Source organism: Epargyreus clarus, unplaced genomic scaffold (genome assembly GCF_041222505.1).
Source record: "Epargyreus clarus isolate Ecla_fem2 unplaced genomic scaffold, WU_Ecla_fem_2.2 ptg000004l, whole genome shotgun sequence".
Lineage (NCBI taxonomy): Eukaryota > Metazoa > Arthropoda > Insecta > Lepidoptera > Hesperiidae > Epargyreus > Epargyreus clarus.
This window is the reverse complement of record NW_027332212.1, coordinates 14,627,749-14,651,253: the sequence shown is the minus strand read 5'-3', so window position 1 is coordinate 14,651,253 and position 23,505 is coordinate 14,627,749. Positions and strand designations below refer to the sequence as shown.

Sequence of the window (23,505 nt, the reverse complement as noted above, 5' to 3'; positions counted from 1 at the left end):
GTATAGAAGATAAATTATGATTAGAATTGTCAGTATTGTCATTTTGACTGAATTATTTAGCTGTTTTCTGTTTTGAAATTTTGAATGGTTTTTGTAAATTTGCATACAAACTTTTATAAAGCTCTTATAATTTTATAAGTAACAATGCCTAAACGAAGGAGATTAACTCCCGTGAAGAGTAAAGCTAAATTGAATCAATCGAACGCAAACAAGGCACAAGATGCCGCAAAATTAAACAAAGATAAGGAACAAGATGTTGCTAAATGGGACAAGGAAGCTGATAGTGCAAAATGTAAGTATTTTCGTTATTTTTTTGTATTTACCTAATAAGCTTACAGCCACAAGTATATATATGTCTGTGTCTACAGCTCATAATATAGCAGTATACAGAAGAACCCGTACGAAAAGTGTTAGCGCCAATTTTGTTCAACCAGGGAGCTGGACCACCGCCACGTCTAATTCTAGCATGAAGCTATTCTGCGTTTGAGATGTGGATGCTGGCTGATTTGCATTTTTGACAAAAAACTATGTTTGTTTTCATTGTTATTTTACAGCAGTGGAAATAGAGATAGAAGTGTCCACGCCCCGAGGGAGACTAAAAGGTGCTTTGTTGGATGTTCTGGAGCCAGCTGCCGAGGAATCTGATGCTTCTATTGAACAAAGTCCTATCAAAAGAGAAAGGTTCGCTTTATCTTTTTCATACATATATAAATATACACCTTAGAACTCCATTTCTGCTTTATCCAAAAAAAAATTAAAAAAATATATCTCCATTTAAAAAAGGTTTTAGTAAAGATATTTACTCTACAGATTACATGAATAATTTTACGACCCATTTATATCACAGTCCTATATTAAGTGATACACTTGATCACAGTTATGATAAATTTCTTAACAAAATAATATGAATGATAAGTGGGTATTCCTTAAGTTATTATTATAATTACCTAACTGTTGAAAAAATATGTACAAATAAACATAGTTTTTTTTTAATTTTTTGTATTACATACTTAATTTAGATTTATATTACGTACTATTGATATAGCCAGCATTTTACTTAATTTCTTAATGAAAATTATGTTCTCTTTTTCATTTATTAGAAAAGACTACACATCAGAAGATGAGGACAGATACAACAGAGCATCGTCCCCGCCGCGGCAATCCTATGTATTGAAGCTGTTTGACCGGAGTGTGGACCTGTCACAATTCAGTGAGGATTCTCCTCTGTACCCCATCTGCAGAGCCTGGATCACCAATCAACCTAAAGCTAACTATAAAGAATTTGGGTGAGAGTACTGTTTATTTTTTGATACCTTATTGTTCAATAATACTTTGATAGTACATAGACAATGTGATATGATTTTTTTTGTGCCACTTTTGTGATTTCCATAACACATAAAATTCATCTGTTATTAGAAAGAAATTCAAACTAATTATGTATTTAAAAGTAATTTATAGTATTTTGGCAGAGTGAGATGCACGCTTTTCAAAATCTCTATTTAGAGTGATTCAACACCATGTGGCACCATCTTTTGTCGATTTGTGGGAGGTCATCATAATTTGTTAAACCCTCAATTATAGTATATGATTTCAGACTGATATTGGTGAATTAATAAAATGAATTATGTAGTGGGCACTGGCAATCTTAATAGTAGTTGTACATTTAAATTACAGCAGAAGATCAGACCCACCAGAACAGACTGAAGACAGTGTGGAACTGCCTGGGCCTGAAGGTCCCCCTATCTCCAGGATACCAGAGTTGATACCAGAGCAACTGAAGCGCAATAAGGATAATATCAATCTCAACTATGTAAGGCAACTATTATTTACAATTGTGCTATTTACTGAGGGACCCCTTGACCACCAAGGGGAGTCCGTCAACCCCACTACGGGCAGAGCAAAGTAAGTAAAAATAGTTGGGGTTGGTGTGTACCAACCCCAACTATTTATTCCATAATTCACCAGGGGCAGTATAGACCCCTTGAGAATTGCCCGGGTAAAGAGGGACACCTCGAGGCCCGTACCCCCTCCTGGAGGCCCACAGGCCACAGAGTAGGACGCCCACTTTCGTATCCCACACTATTCCAGTTGGATTTTTTTAAATGTGAATGGAATGTAATGTCATGGATTGCCTTAAGTACATAATTTCGAATTAAGGGAGGAAAGCTCGGCTCCCTTTGTCCCTCTCTGACGGTTATAAAACATACGGTGTCTCCAGCGCGAGGCGGTGCCCCCGAGCCGCGCGCAGCTGCTGGAGGGGCACGCGGCGCGCTGGGCGGGCGTGCGCGGCGCCTGGCTGCGGCGCGCCGCTCGCGTCGAGGCTCGCTACGCCGCCGCACAGAGACTGCTCAACGAAATCAACGTTAAGTGAGTATCACAAACTAATATGTAAACTCTTTCTACACTCACAGCCCTACAATAGAATTCCCTGTATCGTGGGTGCTATGGAGACACACAGAGACAAAACAGAAACATTCAGACCCAGAAACCTAAATTCATCATTTAGAAATCTGTCTGACCGGGAATCAAACCCGGGACCCTCTGTGCGTCAGACCAGTATGGTGAACGCTGAACCACACAGGTAGTCAAATATTGTAACAATACAATGTTCCTTGATCCAAGGATTATTTATAGATTCGTGTTCTAGATATAATTAGTAACTTACGCCAGTTATAAATCTTCAACTTATCAAATGTTTGGCCTACTAAAGACCGAAATAAGACAACTTCCAGAAGGCAGTAATCGTTAAATATGTATTGATCTTTGTCAGACGAAAAATTGTATAGATTGATACCTAATCAGGTATCAATAACAGATGGTACTGGAAATTAACAAATTTTAATATTTGAGTAGATTGCTGTTCAATAATTTGTTTATTTTATTTTTCTTTCTGTTCACAAGAGGTTCAACACGAAATATGAAGACCTAAAGGTTGTAACAGACATTCTTTTTTTTTTCAGCGCCATGTGATCCAGGCTTAACATTTAAGATGACAGTTAGAAAACTTGATGTAGGTGAATTGATTTTTTTAAACTATTTTTATGTTTTAGATTATTGTTGATTGTTTAGATATATTAATCATGAACCGATTTTATTAAGTACAATAATTGTAAGGTAGATTTATTTATTTAAATGATTTGGAATAAATGTAATTAACCTATTTATGGAATTTATAACATGCTACATTTATTTATACCTGGTTTGCACAATTTTCAACATATTGATTGTCCAATATTTAACTAATTAATGTACTTTTAGCTCTATTTGTATCAAAATAAAAACTTTTTAATTTTTATGATTTTACACACTAGTTGCGAACAAAATTGGCTGCTAACCTGCTAGCCACTTTACACCATTGTGTAGATCAGGCATGAACATTACTTTTATATATAAATTAAATAGCTAATAAGAATTAATTGCAGAATCAATGTATATTAAAACAATTGTGTGCTGATTGTATGATTTATTTATAATATATTAAAATTAACATTTATCCTTTGTATTTTTTCTTCTTCCCACTGTTTTGAAGTTGAGGGCACTCTGATTTTCTGTGGCCTTTCTCGTTACAGTTGTAGCAGGACTGTAAAATATAACAGTATGTTTAATAAAATATGTACCACAACATCACAGTTAAATTTAATAATATAATTCAGAAAACTAGTTTAAACTTCATGGTTTATTAAAGTTGCAAATATTATGTATTATCAGGGGCAGGTTGCAGTTTTGTGATAATCTGAAGTTATAGGGCAGGTATAGTAAAAATAATAATATTATTTACCTGTGATTCCACAACAACACCACACACATGTCCCTTCTCCTGACAGCATCTCCCGCAAGTTTCACAATGTACATATGTCGGCTTCACACATCTTTTACACACATTGCAATGTTTATACGTCATGCCATTCTTGCTTGTGCATGCTTTGCATTTGGTGCAATGTGTATTGGTCACTGAGACCCAATACTTGCACTTGTCGCAAAGCTTGTAGCTACTGTCATTAGAGAGGTCTATGGTTGCTAGAGGCAGGTTGGTGAAGAAGCGAACTGGTGATCCTAGTTTACGACCACCTTTAGCGGTCGTGAATTTCTTATGGTTTTGATATTCAACCTGAAATGGAAATAAATGTTAATTAAATACTTTTATGGGTATGTTACGTTGGCTGTTCAAGTAAAAGTACAAACCAATTTTAAATAATGAATTTTGTGAATGATTAATTTGCTAATTATTTTGAAAATATATGAAATCTAGTCCGAAGGCGTTCTTTAGGTAACAGTTGTAGTTAGGCAAACTTAAGACATAATTATCATTTTTTTTGTACTTCCTTCCTATTTAATTTAGAGAGTATATGATTTTATCTACACAACAATAAACTAACCTGATAATCATGCATCTTGATTTCTGGTAACAAGTTGCTTATGTATGGCTCAGAGAAGTAAGGGAATGCCCATATCACAGGTAGTATCTTGTTTTCCCCCTCATACAAAACATTGTATGCAGCTGAAAGGTCTTTTATTGTTTGGATCAGTGGCTCCACACGACCTCCGAAAGGTGGATCCATTACAATACACAGACCTTTATCCCTAGAAAGTAAAACAATTTGAATGTTATAAGTAACATAGCAAACTAGATTATTGTAAATATTGTAAAATTAGAGACATAAACAAATTAGTCTACATAAAAAAAAACAGACAGAATGCAGCTGCTATTATTATACTGTTTGTGGCATGAAGTTTTGTGGCTGTGACAAGCAATATAAAAACCAAACTTATTTGAGCTAGTAGCATAATATCCACTCACTTAGAACTCTTGAAAAACTTCTTAAGAACCTTCTCATCCTCATTTCCACTGAACAAGTAGTTATTGAACATGTTGTACCATAAGTACTTGTTTGGTGGGTTGAAGAGTCTGTGCCTTGTGTCATAATCTAGTAACAAGGACTCATAGTCTGGGTGTGCCTGGGCTGCTTCGTGAACTGACGGTGTGCCAATGCAGAGGATATTTCTGGAAAAAAAATGTTAATAAGAAATAGTACCTTCATTTTTGTAAATTGGTCTTATATCTATCTGATAAGCAGACTCTACATATGAATATCTGTAAATTACTCTAAATAGACTTGAAAGGGTAAAAATAGCTAATCATCGTTACTCCTCAGGTACCTCATGTAAGTGTTTTCTTACCATGCCCTTCCCACCACAACATATCTATAATGGAGACTACTATTATTAAGCAAAAGCGTTTTATTCTAAAAATTTCATCCATTGTATCCAAATTAAAACAATTCCTTAAACTGACAAACCTAGGTATTGTTTAAATACCAATTACAAGTTTTTCATGGACAATATTTATAATATTCCAGCAATTAATGAAGAAAATTCATACCTAATATTATTATTTTTTAGAATCCCCAAAACAGTGCTGACTGCTTTCTTCGCAAATATATACTGGGCCTCTTGCTGGTCATTCTCCAAGGGTGGCAGCCATGAAGATGGAGACGTGAGCTGTTCATCACTGAGGGACATTATGACTCTGTGGTCTTTAAGATGCTTCTTACTCTGTGATATTATGTACAACTCCTGACAGGTATTGCAGTATGCTCTGTCGGTTGCATGGCGAGATTTCACCTGGAAATTAGGATTTATTAAGTTGCATAGAATATTTGTGCTTTATTTTACATTCAAAATACTGAATTTGGGTCATGAATATAATTTTTTTTAAAATATGAGTACTATATTACTACCAAAATGTATGAAAAAAATTGGTGATGGTAATGCAGTGCAATTACAGAATTTTATCATGATTCACAGCTACTCAATACATCTATATCAACACATTAGGTTAGCACTGAAACACTACAACAGTGGTACACTACACGTCGTCAGAATATTTTTTGAAGCTTAACTTTACTAACCTCATTAAAGTTTTTCCATGCACTCACTTTGTCGATCTTAGGAATCAAACTGTAGTACTTTTCATTTCGTTTCTTTACGCCTTCCTTCTGCCAATCCTCCTCGTCAATGTGTACTGTACAATCCTTCTTATTCCTGCACGAGGCGCACGCGAAATACCGGCCTTTTTCCGTAGAAAATAACAACGTCGGACCGTGAAGACATAATGGATGGTTTGTGACATCTTCTGTGATAACTTCTACAGGCAGAGATGGTTTTAACTTGGTTTCAGTGGCAACGAACTTCCTTTTTTTACCCATTTTCTAAATATTAAAATATCGAACAAGTGTCGATATACTTTATAAACACGTGTAAATGACAGAATGATAGAGTGACGTTGACATGCAGGGCAACATACCACAGTGTACACAGCGACTGCGAAACTTCCAAAAGTTTCTGCCATCTGTAGTACAAACTTTTGTGGTAATGTTAAATTTTGAATATAAATTATTATACGCATGTAATATTATTTTTACTAATATAATCATGATGAATTAGGGGTATATTTAATGAATATCAAGAAATAGATATTTTTCTTCCAATTTAGAAGTGGCAATTTCAAACATTCAAAAATAATTCGTAACTGGCAATTAGCAATTTTTTGAGCCGGTCGCAGGGTCGAAATTACTCCAATTCGATTTCTTGACAAATTTCAAATAAAAGTATCTAATTTTTATAGTTAATAATTCAAAATGAGCGGCTTAGTACGAACAGCGCACCGCGTAATACAAACCTGCGTTAAAAATTCCGGATTGACTGGTGCCCTGGTATCCCGGACCCAAGCCCCCGTGAAACGTGACTTCACCAGGGGGATATGGCACATGAGCTGCTCCAAAAGGCTGGACAGCACGTCCGCGGGCTCCAGCCTGCTCCACAACCATTCCAACACGTGCAGCTGCGGCTGTGGACTCAAAGCCATGCACACGAAAGGTAGCGTCTTGGTTACGTGATTTTGGAGGTTATGTATTGCACCATGCAACAGTTACTGCTAAACTCCTTTTACCCCTCCAGAATCTTTTCTAAAACACCTCCTATCATAAATAAAATACGTATCTCCTCTATTATTAAACCAATCCGGAACAATTATCAGTAGAATTATTAGAGAAAGATAAGGTTTTCAAATTCACATTTATTATATTAATTAATTAATTTGAACATAACTTGAAGCTAGTATATAAAATGTACGAAAATAATACTTAAACAATACTATTAATAAATCACTAGTTGACTTGCATACCACAACAGTTAGGTAAGGTTAGCTGCTTCCTATAAAAACCTGGGATTCCCTGACACCATAAGAATATTTAAAATTCTGAGAGTTAATTCAGCAATCTGCACTGTGATCTAGATTTGTTCACAGAGTGTAAGTTATAAATAAAGGTTTCAGTAAGTTTGCATGCATTAATATAACAATTTCACGCAGATCAACAAGATGAGCAGTCTGCTACTCCCAAGCCCCTCGGTGAGTCCTTTTTCCCATAGCCAGTCCTTTCCTTTACCCCTTACCTGCGTTCCTAATTCCTATAAGAATGTGTTTACTTTATATTCAGTTATGTTTTACCAATCAATGTAGTAGTAACTCAGAAAGTAAATTAACTTATTTGTATAAGTATTGCTTATTTGAAAACCATGTATCTAAGTAGTATGAAACAATTACTTGCTTACTAATAGAATTATCATTTCAGCATACTGCAAAATATGGTAAAGTATCAGTATTACTTATACAGGTCATGAATAGGCTATCATTGGTTGAGTCAATTGGCTTGATAATCTGTAGTCTTTTTTCACAATTTAATTATTCACAAAATTCACAGTTCTAACCTTAGATATTTGCCATTTAAATAGACAGAAATAGCAAAAAAACACTTTTAAGTTATTATTTACTAGGCAAAAGTAAATCAAACTAAGGTATGATTATATAGAAAATGGGTGTAATTTAATGTATGTAGAATATTATATCTACGTATAAGTTTTTTTTTCCCTGTATCCTTTGCCACACTGGGTTACCTAGCATAGGTAACTCAGCGCCAAATGCAGGGTACAGTAAATGATATTCACATCCAGGGTAAAGACTTGTGTCTTCTCACTGCATACAAGTATCAGACAAAATTTTAAATAAGCTATGTTAATGCCTACTACTTTTATTTACTATTAAGATAATGAACTGTAGATAAATTGTTTTTACTTATCTTAATAAAATTTTTAGTATGAATATTCCGTATCTAAAATTCTTATACATATCAGTTACAAAAACTGAAATGATTGAACTAATTATGCTGAAAGTTGGAAAAGATTTCTGAAATAGTAGAATATAAAATATATTGTAAATGTCAAAATAGTCTTCATCTTATAAGAACAAGCAAAAATGTTAATTTGTTTAAAATCTCTCTATTTTAATAGGTGAACGAGAACTTGTTGAATTCCTGACAGAAGAGATTGTGGCTGAGCGCAAAGCACAGAAGGTTAAAGCTATTCCTACTGAACTTGACGGATTTAAGGTGCAGGGTGACGGTGCTGAAGTTGTATTAACTAAACAACTCAAGGATGAAGTGTAAGAATTTAACTTATGGACTCATAATACTAACACAAGTATAGTCCATACCAAACTATGTGCTTGAAGTTGTTGCGAGCAGGTGTAGTCATACAATTTGCTATGGCAGTGCGATTCATGTCTATATTCAGCGCAGACTAATAGTTTTACGCGGACTATACTGACTATAAGATTTGCCAATTACTTATTTATGTAATATTGGTACTGCCAACATAAAATTATGGAAAATACTACAAAAAGTTGTGATTCTTATTTATATCAATGAAATTACTAAAATCTTTCAATAAGAATGAATAATTTATAAATTGATTACACAAAGTTTAAATGGTGATTAAGTGATTAAATAATTCACAAACTAGAAATGTTCTAGATTATATTCTATAAATGTGTTCTTTTCATAATTACAGAATAAAAATCACATTCAATGTGAATCACACAGTAGACTCTGATGATATGGGAGAAGGTGATGTTCAGCAAGAGAAGCAGGAGTTTGCGGAGATGCGGTCAAAGCCCCAGTTCGAGGTGGACATCATCAGGGGCGACTCCACGCTGGGCTTCACTTGCTCCTTCCTTCAGGATCCACCACCAAGCACGACCGATGAATACAGTTAGTATTCAGTTACTATGCAATACATTTACAGCTTTAGTTATTTTTCGTTTAGCCAAACTAAATATTGACAAATATGAATCATCTGATAAACAATTTAATACAAATGAATGTAGATAATAGAAGATATTAAAATGTTGATTAAAGTAAATATAATTTAAATATGTAATATATTTCTATTGAAACATGTAAAAAAACTGTGATGTTTTTGATTCCAGATGATATCTTTGGCATTGATGAAGTAACTCTGTACAAGGGAGAGTGGTCCGACAAAGTATATGCCGTCGCTGGCGACGTTCTTGATGGGGTTTGTATAATCTATTCTTTTTTTTCAATTAAAAGATTTGAATTCAAAATTAGAGTTATCGTCCATAATATCATTTTTGTGATCATTACAAGAGTTGGAATTAGGATCGTTTGAATGAATTATATTGAATAATAGCTAGAGAACTTTTTTTTTAATTTTATCATACTGCATTATTAAAGTACATAATAAAAAGCAGCTAATAAAAAAAATCTGATCCCGGCTAGCCTATTACGTAAAGAGAACTTAACCTAATCTTGCAAAGTTTCTGATTCCTTGCTTATAATGGATAAAAAATTAAAAATAACTATAAGATAGAGCTATACCATAAATTCGCCACTAATCCAATAGTCACCATAGCCTTTTGGTTTATATCTACATATCGTACCTGTCATTCGTATGGGTCGAGGTTCAAATCCCGAAAATCATAATTTGAAATTTTACCCCATTTATTTCGCCACACTTGATTCTATAATACACGTAGTATTCGAGTGCCAGAAATGGGGAATATTGAAAGCGTGGAGGTGAAGTTTATTCTTCATACCATATGAAGAGTATTCATTGAAATGCGACATATTTTATTGAATACGGAATAAACATTAATGTTTATTCCGTATTCAATACAAAATGTATTCATATAAATAAATAATTGTTTATAGGTTTTTCATTGTTTATTTTTACGATTTGCGGTGTTTTTTTTACATTTTATTTTGCTAAAGTTGATAGATTTTAATTGTTTTATTAAAATTTTATTTGAAAATGATGCTTGTTAGTTAGAACTATCTTATTTAAATGCATAATAATTTACATTTCTACACCAAATACATATATAAATTTATACAGTTAAAAATTTGATAAATTGACAAAAAATTAAATATCAGTAATCACTTAAAATAAAAATTAAATTAAAATTTCTATTTCCGATTGCAGTACCTCTACGACCTGCTGATGAACCTGCTGGAAGAGAAAGGCATCGGCAACGAGTTTGTACAGAAGCTGTCGGACTTCAGCACCGCTTACGAGCACGCCGCCTACATCAACCTACTCGAGACCATGTCCAAATTTACCATCGGCAAGTAGGGTTGAGAGGATTTGGACGGATCGGACCTGTGGAGCCCGCGACAGATTGAAGAAGAATATTTGTAGTTTAATAATATTAAAAAAAAAACTAGCAATAACAAATAATTATTAAAAATAGTAAATATGTTTTCGAAGAATTGTAAATTTCGTGCCATAATAAAATATTTCAATTAATATATGCTCGGAATTTGTTATTTTTAATTTCAAACTTTGTCAATTTATACTTCAATGTTCGGCAAAATTTCGTCAGTTACAAAATATTCTTTGCAGTTTTTAACGATATTTATATACAAGGCATTACTAAACTTAAAATATTAATTTTATCAAAAAAGTTAGGGTTCCACAGGATTTGCGAATTTAAATGTTACGTAAAATGAGTGGAATGGTTGAGAAGGACAAAGCATTTATTTTGCTTAGGCAAGCTTTAAAGTGATTAGTTTAGTTTATTACACAATGATGTGTTCTTGTTTTATCTGTTAGTGTTAATTGTGTTTAGTTCTCAATATAATAAATGATGTTCGATGAAACAGGCTGTTTTAATTTACGTATTACAAATTTGAAATCCCTGGTATACATCCCTAATTTCCTGATTAAAGTACACAAATCGCCTATTTACATAAAATATTGAGTAAAAAATGGCAAGTTTGGTTCCTAGTTATTTTTTGGAATGCTTTGGTAAAAATAAGCGTTCATATATTTTTAAAATGACGGTCCTTTTTCAAATTCCAAAACAAGCCTGTGCATTACGTAGTAAATGTGGAAACGGCTTGTTCGCGGGAAAGCGCAAGTCATTTTCCCGCCCTGTTTTTCTTTCTTGTAGCGTAACCGTGGTGAGGCTTCAGTACTTTAAATTGATGGATTCTTATCGTGAAGTTCATCAACTCAAATGAAAACTTATAATAATTCAATATACGCAAATATTTCTGAAGTAGTTTTTGGAATAGAAACTCACTTACGTATCAATATTATCGCTACTTTCTCTAAAATCAAAATATTGCGTCTAAAAAAGAGACATAATTCATAATGAAATATAACTGCAACAAAAATAGCTTAGTTTTTTACCATACTAGTAATAAAAAATTAACGATGCTTATTACATAAATAGCGCCTTACGGACATTCCTTTGTTTATCTCACTATCACTCCATTTAATATGACGCAAAGGTGCACGAAATGCGGTAGTGGTTAGTGTTTGGTTTGATAAGGCCATTCTGAATCTCATATATACTATAAAATTAGTAATATCGTATCTGTCTGTTTATTACTTACGAGCTTTTGCCCGCGGCTTCGCTCACGTTACGAAGTAATATTTTCATCCCCTATTTTATCCCCTTGGGGGTAGAATTGATAAAAATCCTTTCTTAGCGGATGCCTACGTTATCACATCTACCTGCAGGCCAAATTTCAGCCCGATTTGTCCAGTAGTTTGGGCTGTGCGTTGATAGATCACTATGTCAGTCAGTCACCTTTGAGTTATATATATTTAGATTATGCGTTAATTTGAAATTATTACATAATATGATTGTTTGTAATATAAATTTATCTAAAAGGTGGACGAAATGATAGGTCAAATAAGAAAACCTATACCATAACTGCTGAGTATGTATATTCTCACTATCACTAGTTCACTGAGAACAAGTGTTTAGAGTGTTTATTTTATAAAGCCCTTATTTTTATTATTTCCTTGATCACCTGTACTCGTACAGTTCATATTCTTCACATTATTATGACGCTACGTGTAAAAATCTGTAACCAAGTGAACAAAAATCAGTAGTATCTTGTTTATTTCTTTGTTGAAACGTTCTTTCAGATGAGTATAAATATACGTCATTATACAGTTTTAAATATTAAATTAAAAAAAATGTTAACGTTTTATACGTGGGTTACTATATTTTGTAAATAATAAAAAAACTCGTCACCTGACACAGCTTTTGTGAACTAAATGAAATACCGACTTGAAATATTATTAACTAATTTGGTAAGAGAAAAAGGAACACCTTGTATTTTATCACTCCCATGTGCGCGTGAAGTTTATCATTAAGATAGTAAAGCATTTGTAAGTAATCACGGAGGATGATTACGCGCCCCTATAAATTGACGTGACACATTCATTTCGCTTCTAAATTTCCCGCGCCCGGCCGTCAGCTGACACTATTCTAGTCACCACCCAATCATTAACGTAACTCGAATATAAAATGGAGTTATATATTTATCTCTTTTCTTCATCCCTTGTTTTGCTTAATATCACATGACGATTGCGTGTGACAGAAACAGCCACTAGAGTTTCTGTTAATTCCTTTTAGAAAGAGTCTAAAATCTAATAGACCAATAGAGTTGAATCAGATCAACAGAGTAACCAATGATATCGCGCTTAGCGGCCTGAACTTCGTGCGAATCGAATCGAGCTGTCAAAGCATCGGCCAAAATGAAACGAGTTTTATTTTACCTCGCCAAAATGGCTGACGCGTCGTCGTCGGTGCGCGTGAAGAAAATACCCGATAATCTATATGAACTGTGTTTGACAAATTTAGTGAACTATCTGCAGAAATGTAAGTGCGAGCGAAATGATTTGCATTACCTGCCGGACACCGTCCTCATGGATGTGTATTACAAGGTGAGTTTTGTCGGAGCTTATACATCATTATCTACAAAAACAGTCTCGACGAAAATGCACCGTTACTTATTTGTGGTGTGTTATCTGTTTCGCGATGTTCTGGTTATCGGTGACGACACACGGGGTGGCTGGGATCGCAGCGAGTAGTATTCGGATGAGCATGTAGGTTCATGGTCACGCGGTCCATAGCCGTAAGAATTTTAAGTCAATCACTTCGACACTTTCACTGTTTCAGCTGCATCGACTATCGAAGCCTATTAGTCACAGTCTAATCATCGTTAATTGTTGCGAAAGATCATTAAATAACATATGGGATTGTGTTTTTCGAATTTCTGTGTTAAGCAAAGGAATAAACAGGTGGAATGTCAGCCTTTGTGTGGTTGGCCGCCACCTGTCCTACCCACGTACTCACCCTAGTAAGATGTTATTGACTGTGCACATACGCATGGAACACGCTTATGCCAATATCGCGATCGTTATAGCGTAGAAAAATAACAATCTTCACTTTCATTATGTAGCGCAAATCGGTATATTTACGTACATATGAATATTATCGTCTTAAATGTAATTCTAAATTCGTCATTACATTATATACAGCACGATTACAGCACGATTGTTCGATTATACTGCTGTGTGTAAATCAATGAGTATTCAGTATAAAAATAGCATGTATTTTGAATTGCCATTGTTTTAACACATTCATATTTTTATTATGAGTAGGTATATATTTATCCTTGGTTTATCAATACTATTGTGAACTAATAAAGATAGCTTTATGCATTCAATATGTATTTATTGCGAATCGTAGCTCGATTTATTTTATGACTCCGAAAGTCATTAAAAATAATATATTCGTATTCACTATACGAGCATTATTTACCTCCGCATTTACGATCAATGTGTTTACCCACTCTCCCCCCAGAATATCTTTACTGATGTGCTTAGTAACATAAATAAAGTTTGCCTGTGCTGATCGCCTGGTAACAAGAATACCATAGCTTGCCAAAGATTTTAGTAAGGACGATTATGTCCATTTAACAAGGTTTTACATTTCAAAATCGAGCTAACCTAAAAATAACCCTTGTTCTTAAGCATCAGTACCAACCTATACATAGATAAAAATATATACATGGCTGTCCAAAAATATTGAAATGTTAAAAAGGGATAGAATTTATTAAATCATTTAATTATTTTACGGCATTATAAACTACGGAATAAATACATCTTAAAATTCAATACTTTATTCCAATAACATTATCCCTTAAATTGTAACCATGTACTTTCCGATACTTGAATTGAACATTAAACGAACAAGTAATTAAAACGAACGTCAAAACATGATAATTTTGCCCTGTAGTATGCAAAACATAAAAATGTAACCGCGTTGGAATTTGACAACAAATTGGAATAATTGGATAGGTATTAGGTAGGCCGACAAACTTCGGTGCGTGTCGCAGGGGCGCCACTGACCATCATAATGTTGCTAGGTTGTCAAAAATACGTAAGAAGCGGAAACAATTAATGACATTTTTTTCAATATGTAATATATTATTACGAATCTCTAATAGTAATTAAAAAAATGTAATTTTCATTCACAAATAACATAAGTTCTAGTTTTTAACGTTGTAAGTTTATTAAATGAACGATAAATGAAAAACGTTTTATCTGGGGAAATTGAAAAGTCGATTATGAAGCTGACAACATATGAGTTTCCAAAAAACGCCACACGCACATATAAGTTTGTCGGACTATACGAGCGAATGGTTTATCAACAATGTGTTTGTCAGCCGTCAGCTGTGAGCGGCCGATAGCGGTTGTATAACGTTCACACATGCATACGTCATGTATCGCACACATACGTACATGTTATTATGATTTCGGTTGAAAATATAAAGGTGAAATGTTTCGTAACATGTTTTTAATAGATAGACTTTTGTTTGTTGTTGAAATAATGTATGTACTTGTATGGTACATACGGTATGCGAGCGTGCAGCTCGTCTGATATTAAGCGTTCACTACCACCCATGGACATTTATAAAATAAACCAATAATTATATCAAACACACTTTGCTTGAGTTTTGTTTTTACATTAAAGTTTTAAAGCAGAGGTGTCCAAACATTTTTTTGACTTGAAACTAATTAGTATGTTTATTGATTTTGTGTAGACCAATTGCCTTAGGAAAGACACCGAGTTATGAGGGATTTATACCTCGTCCTCGGCTTCAAAATCACAACCCGCTAGCTAAGTTCCACTGTCATAGACCCCCATTCCTATCTAACGGACTAAATAAAAATCATTATTTAATGTTATTATTGTTTTAAGACAGTAAGGGACAGAATTTGGATACGTTGCATACCGTAAAAATCATCACACAGCTGAATAAAACATTAACTAAGAAAAAGTACAGTAATCCTGGCGTCTTTCAGCATTGTTTATTACACCTATAAGGTTAGGCATCGTAAAACCTTCACATTTTTGTTATGATCATTTTTAAAGGAAAACTTTACTTACGTTTCCATTTAAACGCACTTTCTCGTACTTGGATGTTTTTCTTATGAACAGCTCATATTGGACTCTAAGTAATTAATACGGCGGTCACCATATCGCTCTATGAGCTGGTATGGCACAGGAAAACATAGTTTTAACTTTGAATCTATATTTTGTGGCATACATGACACAGTAGTTCTAAGGCGGGGGACCTATGGTTATAAAACCTCCAATTTATATTTTTACATAATTGGGATTGCTGTCATTTCCAGTGATAAATGAAAAATGTGAGGAAACCCACATCTTGTCGTTCCCTCAAAAAGTCTTTCAGTTTTAACACATTCTCAAAAAGTCAAATTTGAAAGCTGGCTGTTTGTCTAACATAAATCTTTGTATAAAAATTATCATCAGTGGAATATCAGCACAAATTGATTGTATTATAATTTGCAACCTTAGATTGCTTAATTTTTCACATTTTTTTTCAGTTCTACTATTTTCTTCAGTACCCTTTTCCTTACAAGACTTATTGACGAATAAATATTGTTTGTACAGAGTTTAGCCGCAAACCGGAACATACCTACAGCTTGTCTAATCTCGTTTTATCTCAGTTGATGCAACATCGTATTTGCGTGCGGCGATATGTAATTTACACGTTTGATTGTACAATTTCCAGAAATTTACGTGAATCTGTTAGATATGTGAATTCCGTTCTCTATTATTGTTTCACTGCTGGGCACGGATCTTCTTTCAGATTAAGAAGAATATATTATGAACATTTTTAGTACATGGGTAGAGTAACACACCTTATAAAACATTTTTTCAAGAATCCTCCAGTACGTAAAGTTGTTCATGTATTTCTTCACGATGTGATTTGTGTGGTAAATATTTTTTACCACACAAGTAGCATTGAAAAGTCGAGGTTTATAAATTATATAGAAAATATAGAAGTAGAAAATGTACGGGAAAATATGTCGCAAAAAATATATATATTCGCATTATTGTTATATTACGAGCATAACGATTTATGCATTCCGATAAGGCACTGCCCATGAAAAGGCATTAAATTAACTTCGCAGAAAAATATAATTAATATTGCATATTTTATTACATACCGTAAATAATTTTCCTTTCGTAAAGTTCTTCACGTAGGATTTCATGTTTATAACTGGTAAATAAAACAAAAAGTAATGTGACATCTGTATTTAAACTTTTCCACATTCAAGTAAATTGCCGATATTTGTGCCAACTAGGAAATGCCTGTATTTTCTGTAAAGTCCTCTTTACGTTTATTAAAAAACCTATACAAATAATCCATATCGTATCACAATTTTCACGATGTCGTGATTTTTTGCAATGCTTGTCGTAAATTTCCGCGGCACGACATCGCAACATTACACGACGCCTTCACGCGTGTAACTGTACAAATTAGCCCTTACCGTATTAGCACTTACTTGTGTATGAGAGGCTAGGGAGAGACGCCCTTACGCATACAAACTATTACTTTCTAAAAATCCGTTCTAGAAAGTTCTATTGATAAGTATCGGTAATGTTTACGTAATGCATCCGTCGGTTACTCGGTTTCCACTGACCTTCTACTCTAAGTCGCAATCGAAGGTTTGGATGGAAAATCTTGTACTGTAAACATATTCATCACTTCTAGTCGATTCGGTAACAGCTAATAAGAATACAGATGATAATTAAATATCAGCGTCTATTCCGAATTGTATTGACAAATAAACAATACAGACATGTGTCTTATTTGCCCTACACGAAAATTATCTTTAGTGATAATATCTACGTACTATTATATAATTATAACGTAGCGCACGCTACATTTTGTTCACTGGTGCTGTACACAATTATACCCTTTACAAAAATATAAGTTAAAAATAACATTAATACTGTTCCTTCTTCATAATTAATTTCTATTAGCTCAATTATTGTCCCACTGCTAGGCACGGGTCTCCTCTCAGAATGAGAAGGATTAAGTTATAGTCCACTATGCTGGCTAAGTGCGCATTGGTAGACTTCACATACCATTGAGATATTTTTTATTATTATTTATAAATCTCTCAGGTCTCAGGCCTCCTCACGATTAATATCTATAACTAAACCTATTATGTACTTTATTGTACATGTTGTGTTCTATAATCTCATTGCAACTATACCGCATAGCAATACAAATTTAGATCACTGTAAAGTCTGTGGAATGTGTTTATTTCTCTAAAACTCTCTGTATAAATGTTTTCGAATCTGCACCCAAGCTAAAAATGAATACTACATAGTTTGAATGCTAGATACACTATCAGTATCTCTACATAACCTATTGATACGAGTAACTATCGGGCGATTGCTTAATACGCTTTCCGAAGTATGAAACACTACCTATACAAGGACAACAACCGATGACTAACAATCTAGCAAAAAACACAATGAAATAATATGTTCATGACAAAATTCCGTATCATATGAGGTAGTTTGTTTTTTATGCAATTTTGGATAAAAGAAGAATTTAAAATATAATATGTTTATGGGACTGCACTCTTTTCTTGTTTTTTTTTTTTAATTAAAAAATTAAATTTAATTAAGTTAAATTTACATGTTACCACACCCTCTACACCGGAACACAGCAGAGCTTAACCCTTTTGTTGTTGTTAGGCAGAAAAACTATAATGGGTTTTACCACTTTCAAACAATGCGCACATAAAAAAATGAGCTCAGATTAAGGTTTCAGAGCATAGAGCTATTGGCATAGCTTAGCGACAGGTAGACTGAAGTACCTATGAGAATATTATAAAGAATACGTATTATGATATTAAAAGGATACATCGTGATATTTTTAACTGTAAAATCAAGATATTGGTCCAGGTATAAAGTTAAAAACTAATGAAAATCAACCATTCAATTAATTAAATTGATTCGTATTTATGAACGAATCTTGTCATGATACCCCTGAGCGATAGTCAAATAAGACGGTAAACAAGCGAAACGAGGCCAAACCTACCGTTTTCCTCCACAGTGGACAATGTATCGAATGGTGTGTCATAACTTTTATGAGTTTACTGACTTCGCAAACTAATAAACACATTAGCGCGCGGCCCGCTCCCCGCGTTCATTGTTTTGTTAGTCGACTTTAAATAGGCAGTTGTAGCTTGTGGAATATGTGTATTGTAGTGCAAATTGCTTGATTACTGTCCGTATCAGTCGATATGTAGGATTCCGGGTTCAATTCCCAGGCAGGCACATAATAATGAATGTAAATGGCTCATTTGGGTCTTGGTGTTTGTGTAGGTGTCTCTGTGTGTCTAGACGATATCGTCTACAACACAAATACATCTATAGGCTATGCGTGCAAAACGTCCCAATTGTTCAGTGTTCGATTTTCATATATTTTCAGTTATTATTAATGTTTGAAGTGCCTCATATATGAATTCCTTTCATAATTTTATTAAAATCAAATCAACCAGCACACACAAGACAGGTCTTTATAATGTTAAGTACTTAGTGCAAACTAATTATAAAGTATTGTTATATGAACAAATTTAAGCTAAACCGAGTGTCCATTCGATATTCAAGACAGTTTGATAAATTAGTGGCCCTTTCAAAGTGGCTCTCCATATGAAGCCTTGGCAGTATAATCCTTCAGACAATAAAAGCTACTTCAGATATCAGAATTGTTACAAATGTCATAAATACGATGCGATTTCTGTAGCACTTTTATTTTATTATTGAGTTGAAATGACAGTTAAATAGACTAAAATAATATTGCAGATAACTGTAAAAAGACAAAAAATGTCAAAAAACAATAACTTCACGAAAACTGTTCGAAAGCGTAGAAAATATAAAGATTTTGGAAAATTATTTCCACCTATAAAATTCAACCCCATTTCAATCTCGTACCGGGGATCGAGTTAAAGGAGAATGCCCATTCTTGGTACTGATTTTTCTCATGCGTCAAAATGAAAGTAATATTGAAATTATTTTTTGATTTTTTTACATAATTTGTCGATCAAAATCGTTTCTTTGAACAGGGGATTCCATTTAAGATAAAATAAGACGAAATGTTGATTGTTGATCTTAAAAATTAAAATGGCGGAATTTTATACTCGGAATTCAATAAGATCTATTAGTGCTTTGACTAATGATTTTTCTCATGCATCAAAATGAAAGTAATATTAAAATTATTTTTTTATTTTTTACATAGTTTGTCGATCAGAATAGTTTCTTTGAATAAGGGGGTTCCATTTAAGATAAAATAAGACGAAATGTTGATTGTTGTTCTTAAAAATTAAAATGGCGGTATTTTATACTCGGAATTCATTATTTTAGGTTTTTAGGATTATTTTAGGTTTTTTTTCCTACTACCTTTAAAAGTAAATGGAATATGTTAGTTGAACCACATTATAGGTACCTACTATCAGTTAAAATCGACCATCAATCTATCGTCGGATATTTTCGATTTTAAGGTTATGTAACATTTCGGTAAATAACTTCAGAACCCGGGTGCTGATCTAAAGAATAATTATTGGTAGTAGTATTTGGTTAATTATACATCGTCCACAACAAGTTTCAATTTGATGCAATTCTGGACGGCGGTCTATACTTTCATGGGCATTGTCCTTTAGTTTTCCCGATAGTTGTGCTGTATTTCCAACCCTTTCCAACTACTTTGTTGTTATTTTTATTGATTTTCCTTACAAAAATATCTGCACTGGTCTAGAAATTTAAACTCATAACAAATGTGGTCTATTTTGCTGAAGGTGACCATAACTCCTATTACTGCCAACTTAGAACTACTATGTTCTAGTTTTAAGACATTCCACTTAGTGCTTAAGAGCAGCAGTTAGTAATTGGTTACCGATATCTATCGGCACTGACTACTTACTATCGTGTGGGCTGCACGTTCATTTGCTATTCTGTCAGACAAAAAATCGCTCGTTTTGAACTTGTTAAATTATTCGTGTTAATGAATATTTTAAATATCATTTAAGTTCAATGCACCGTGATAGAGGTGTTTTTGATATTTTTCTAAAAGTAAGCTTGATTTGTAAGTATATACCTATTGAGAGTAATCTAATAAATAATTGTGATTAACTTTTATATGTACTGTACTGTTTGGTCACGTATACTTCTTTAAACAATTAGCCAGCACATAGCCTAACATAGCCAGCGCTATACATTTTTTTTTATAATATAGGAGTAGCAGACGAGCATGCAGTACACCTGATGGGGTAAGTGGCTACTGCCGCCCATGGACATCTGTAATCAACCCCAGATAAAATTAGATATTCCTACCGGAGGTCGGCCACAGATGCGCCGCTACCGCTGAGGACTAAGCTGGAACGCCTCGGAAAAGTATGTCTCCCTTACCACACCCTTCAAACCGGAACACAGCAGCGCCTAACACTGCTGTTATTAGGTAGAAATAGGTGTGGCGGTGGTGCCGCTGGAGTCGAACCACAAAAGGTTCTACCACCTTTGTACCACCACCATAGATTTAGCCCTTCGAATTCTTACATTATATGCTGTCCACGCGTGCCTTACAGTGGAAGATCTTTAGGACACTTGTTTTAGGTTTCAACACCGGCAAAGGGTATTTGATATTATTAAATTCATTAGCATGTGTATGCTCAAGCGTACATCATATTCTGTTATTTTTCTCGCTTTGTTGATTCATGCAGTCCAGAAAGTGTTTAAAGTTTAGCAGTCCCGACGCGTCGGTTGACCGAGAACTTTATTGGCCAACAATCGTCTGAGCGCGAGCCTTTGTTGCATCAATCAAACCATTAAACCGTCTCGACACATCCATTGTAGCTGATCTTCTGGAATCACACCCGTTTACACACTTAATGTTAATGAACATTATTCGGTGTGTAGTGTCTGAGAGTAATATGGGGCGTAATTTTCGTTTTCCGGGTATAGTCTGCGCCAAACTTCTAGCACTCTGAAGTTGTTGCGCAGGTTTAGTTAGCATATACTCCGTAACCTAAGGGGCCAAGAGTACACTAACTGCGCTTTGTACCCGTGGGCGAGAGCTCTGTCTTCGTCCTGCTAATATCTGCAATTTGCTATTGCGACGCGAATTGTTTCTATATTCGGAGCGGACTAGCAGTTTGGTGTGGACCAGTATTTAGAAAATGGGTAGGTGAGGTTAGTTTATAGTAAGAGAACTCAAGTAAGTAGGAATTTAATGTAACCCAACTTCTCATTAAAATAAAAAAAATATAAATATATTTGTTCTTTGTATAACACAAGCGAACGGAACATTTATTTATTTATTTAGACTGGTTGTACACGAATAACACTTCAGAATATAAACTTAAAAGAAACGAATGAACGAGAAGGGGCAATGCGAACAACATATTGCAACAGTTAGTCATGAGCACGACCTATTCTATTCGTTTATAAATTACGTATCGAGGTATATTCAATTAAGAAAGTTCTCGACCGGCCCGTGGGAGTGGGCGTAGTATTATTTGATTCAGTCCGTCATTGCTCTTAAATTGTCCTTGATTATGATTGTTGTTGTTCACTAATACGAGTGCTGTTCTGTCCTTGTATCCAACTCAAAATCCTTGGACGTTTTGACACAAATCACAAACAGTAATATGGAACTGAGGAATTTGGGGCCATTTTTTACGATACGACTACGACTCTGTTACGACAAAAGAGATAAATATAAGGTTATAGAGCAATGTAAAGATTTTCATACATCTTTACAGTAACACGATCTCGGTTTGACGTTTGACATATACATTCATATTTCAGAAATCCTCATTACAAATGGGTAATAAATCGCGCAAGACACTTTTCTTCCACATGTCAAGTTTGCTATAACTTATTACTATATAGTTGAATGTCTCGTCATGTCCAGTTGTTATTCACTAAACAAAATGCCCTGCGTTCACGATTCGACCTCAATTAGAGTCACTCAAGTGAAGTCACCAGCGTGCATTATTTTTCTCCGATTTCGTGAAAGGGGCCAGAGCGCACTTACAATGCGAGCGGGCCCGCGTATCGAAAGTGCCTATGCGTTCGGAATACTGATTGATCGACTGAGCATTCGGCCCCCATTTCCCTGTGCTATTACGTGAAAGTTTTGTCTCTTATCCAGAATCGTTTACTCATTCCTTGTAGCTTAGAAACGAATTGAATGTGGTTAAACCCATCGTGAATCAACTCCGATGGTACTACTCACTCACTGCCTTATAACAGCTTTGTTAAATTAAACGATATTTTTCTCTGGTTAAAGCTGTACTATACAATGGTGATTTGGTGCAGACGTTCCAACGTTCTCAGGACTAAGTTCGGCCACAGGGTGACATCATCAGGGCCATTTATACTTGTGATAGAATTAGTTATATCACTTTTGACGTTGTCTATAGATATCAATGGGTCACAGGAAAGGCTCGGAGTCCCGGAGACGAACCTTGGGTCCACAACGTAAGAGGTATAATTTCAAATGATTATTACATAAAGAGAGTTTATAATCGTATATTAATAGAATGTAAATAAATCAGGAAGCAGTATCGTACATTATAAACAGGATCAAAGATACATATAACCTGTCACTTAATTACACATATATGCTAACACAAATTTGTTGTACCAAATATCATGCCGCTTTTGTGTGTTTGTTATCTGTAAATTGTTTTTAACATTTTCCTGTTACCCTTGATCAAGTGTCTGGTTAACGTCTCTGTCTGGTAACACATTAAGTTTAAATAATACAAAATCGTAGGCTTATAAAAGTTTAGGCATATTTACTATCGGTGAAAGGAAAGTGTAGAAGTTATTAGACAAACAGGTCTTAGTAATATTCTTAAAGATGTGTGATGTCTACCAAACCGTAGGTATTTGGTTGGCGTGACAGACCATGACCATAAGTAAGATAAGTAAGATATTTATTTATTGTT

General features: G+C 34.3%; 4 protein-coding genes across 5 annotated transcripts in view; 3 read left to right on the top strand and 1 right to left on the bottom strand.

Moving 5' to 3' along the window:
• The first annotated feature begins 24 nt into the window (after window positions 1–24).
• mip40 (Myb-interacting protein 40) lies at window positions 25–3,369 on the top strand. Its single transcript, XM_073093522.1, has 6 exons — window positions 25–292; window positions 555–681; window positions 1,101–1,286; window positions 1,675–1,810; window positions 2,219–2,367; window positions 2,961–3,369. Exons 1-6 carry the CDS (start codon window positions 145–147, stop codon window positions 2,968–2,970), a joined length of 756 nt encoding a protein of 251 aa, XP_072949623.1. The 5' UTR covers window positions 25–144; the 3' UTR covers window positions 2,971–3,369.
• Window positions 3,370–3,443: 74 nt separating this feature from the next.
• Window positions 3,444–6,285, bottom strand: LOC140757651 (rRNA N(6)-adenosine-methyltransferase ZCCHC4). Its single transcript, XM_073093521.1, has 6 exons — window positions 5,910–6,285; window positions 5,381–5,622; window positions 4,799–5,002; window positions 4,377–4,581; window positions 3,779–4,108; window positions 3,444–3,580 (listed from the first exon to the last, which is right to left on the bottom strand). The coding sequence occupies exons 1-6, from the start codon at window positions 6,204–6,206 to the stop codon at window positions 3,491–3,493; spliced, it is 1,368 nt and encodes a 455-aa protein (XP_072949622.1). The 5' UTR covers window positions 6,207–6,285; the 3' UTR covers window positions 3,444–3,490.
• Window positions 6,286–6,531: 246 nt separating this feature from the next.
• On the top strand, window positions 6,532–11,015 carry P32 (complement C1q binding protein P32). 2 transcript variants are annotated; one of them, XM_073093519.1, is made up of 6 exons: window positions 6,532–6,876; window positions 7,370–7,408; window positions 8,347–8,497; window positions 8,905–9,104; window positions 9,323–9,411; window positions 10,339–11,015. In XM_073093519.1, exons 1-6 carry the CDS (start codon window positions 6,639–6,641, stop codon window positions 10,486–10,488), a joined length of 867 nt encoding a protein of 288 aa, XP_072949620.1. In that variant the 5' UTR covers window positions 6,532–6,638; the 3' UTR covers window positions 10,489–11,015. The 2 variants fall into 2 exon arrangements, with proteins under 2 accessions (XP_072949620.1, XP_072949621.1); XM_073093520.1 differs by lacking the exon at window positions 7,370–7,408 and having other exon boundaries at window positions 6,533–6,876.
• Window positions 11,016–12,897: 1,882 nt separating this feature from the next.
• Pat1 (Protein interacting with APP tail-1) overlaps window positions 12,898–23,505 on the top strand; it is a 71,005-nt gene continuing 60,397 nt past the window's right edge. Inside the window, exon 1 of the mRNA XM_073093527.1 lies at window positions 12,898–13,101. Coding sequence (XP_072949628.1) covers window positions 12,913–13,101 — 189 coding nt within the window. The 5' untranslated portion in view covers window positions 12,898–12,912. The remainder of the gene's footprint in view (window positions 13,102–23,505) is intronic.

Coding starts and splice junctions, on each gene's coding strand:
- mip40 (XM_073093522.1), top strand. CDS start 145: ATGCCTAAACGAAGGAGATTAACTCCCGTGAAGAGTAAAGCTAAATTG. Junction 682..1,100: donor AGTCCTATCAAAAGAGAAAG/GTTCGCTTTATC, acceptor TTCATTTATTAG/AAAAGACTACACATCAGAAG. Junction 1,811..2,218: donor ATAATATCAATCTCAACTAT/GTAAGGCAACTA, acceptor CGGTGTCTCCAG/CGCGAGGCGGTGCCCCCGAG.
- LOC140757651 (XM_073093521.1), bottom strand. CDS start 6,206: ATGGGTAAAAAAAGGAAGTTCGTTGCCACTGAAACCAAGTTAAAACCA. Junction 5,003..5,380: donor CTAAAAAATAATAATATTAG/GTATGAATTTTC, acceptor TTTTTTTTCCAG/AAATATCCTCTGCATTGGCA. Junction 3,581..3,778: donor GTGTTGTTGTGGAATCACAG/GTAAATAATATT, acceptor TATATTTTACAG/TCCTGCTACAACTGTAACGA.
- P32 (XM_073093519.1), top strand. CDS start 6,639: ATGAGCGGCTTAGTACGAACAGCGCACCGCGTAATACAAACCTGCGTT. Junction 8,498..8,904: donor AAACAACTCAAGGATGAAGT/GTAAGAATTTAA, acceptor TCATAATTACAG/AATAAAAATCACATTCAATG. Junction 9,105..9,322: donor AAGCACGACCGATGAATACA/GTTAGTATTCAG, acceptor TTTTGATTCCAG/ATGATATCTTTGGCATTGAT.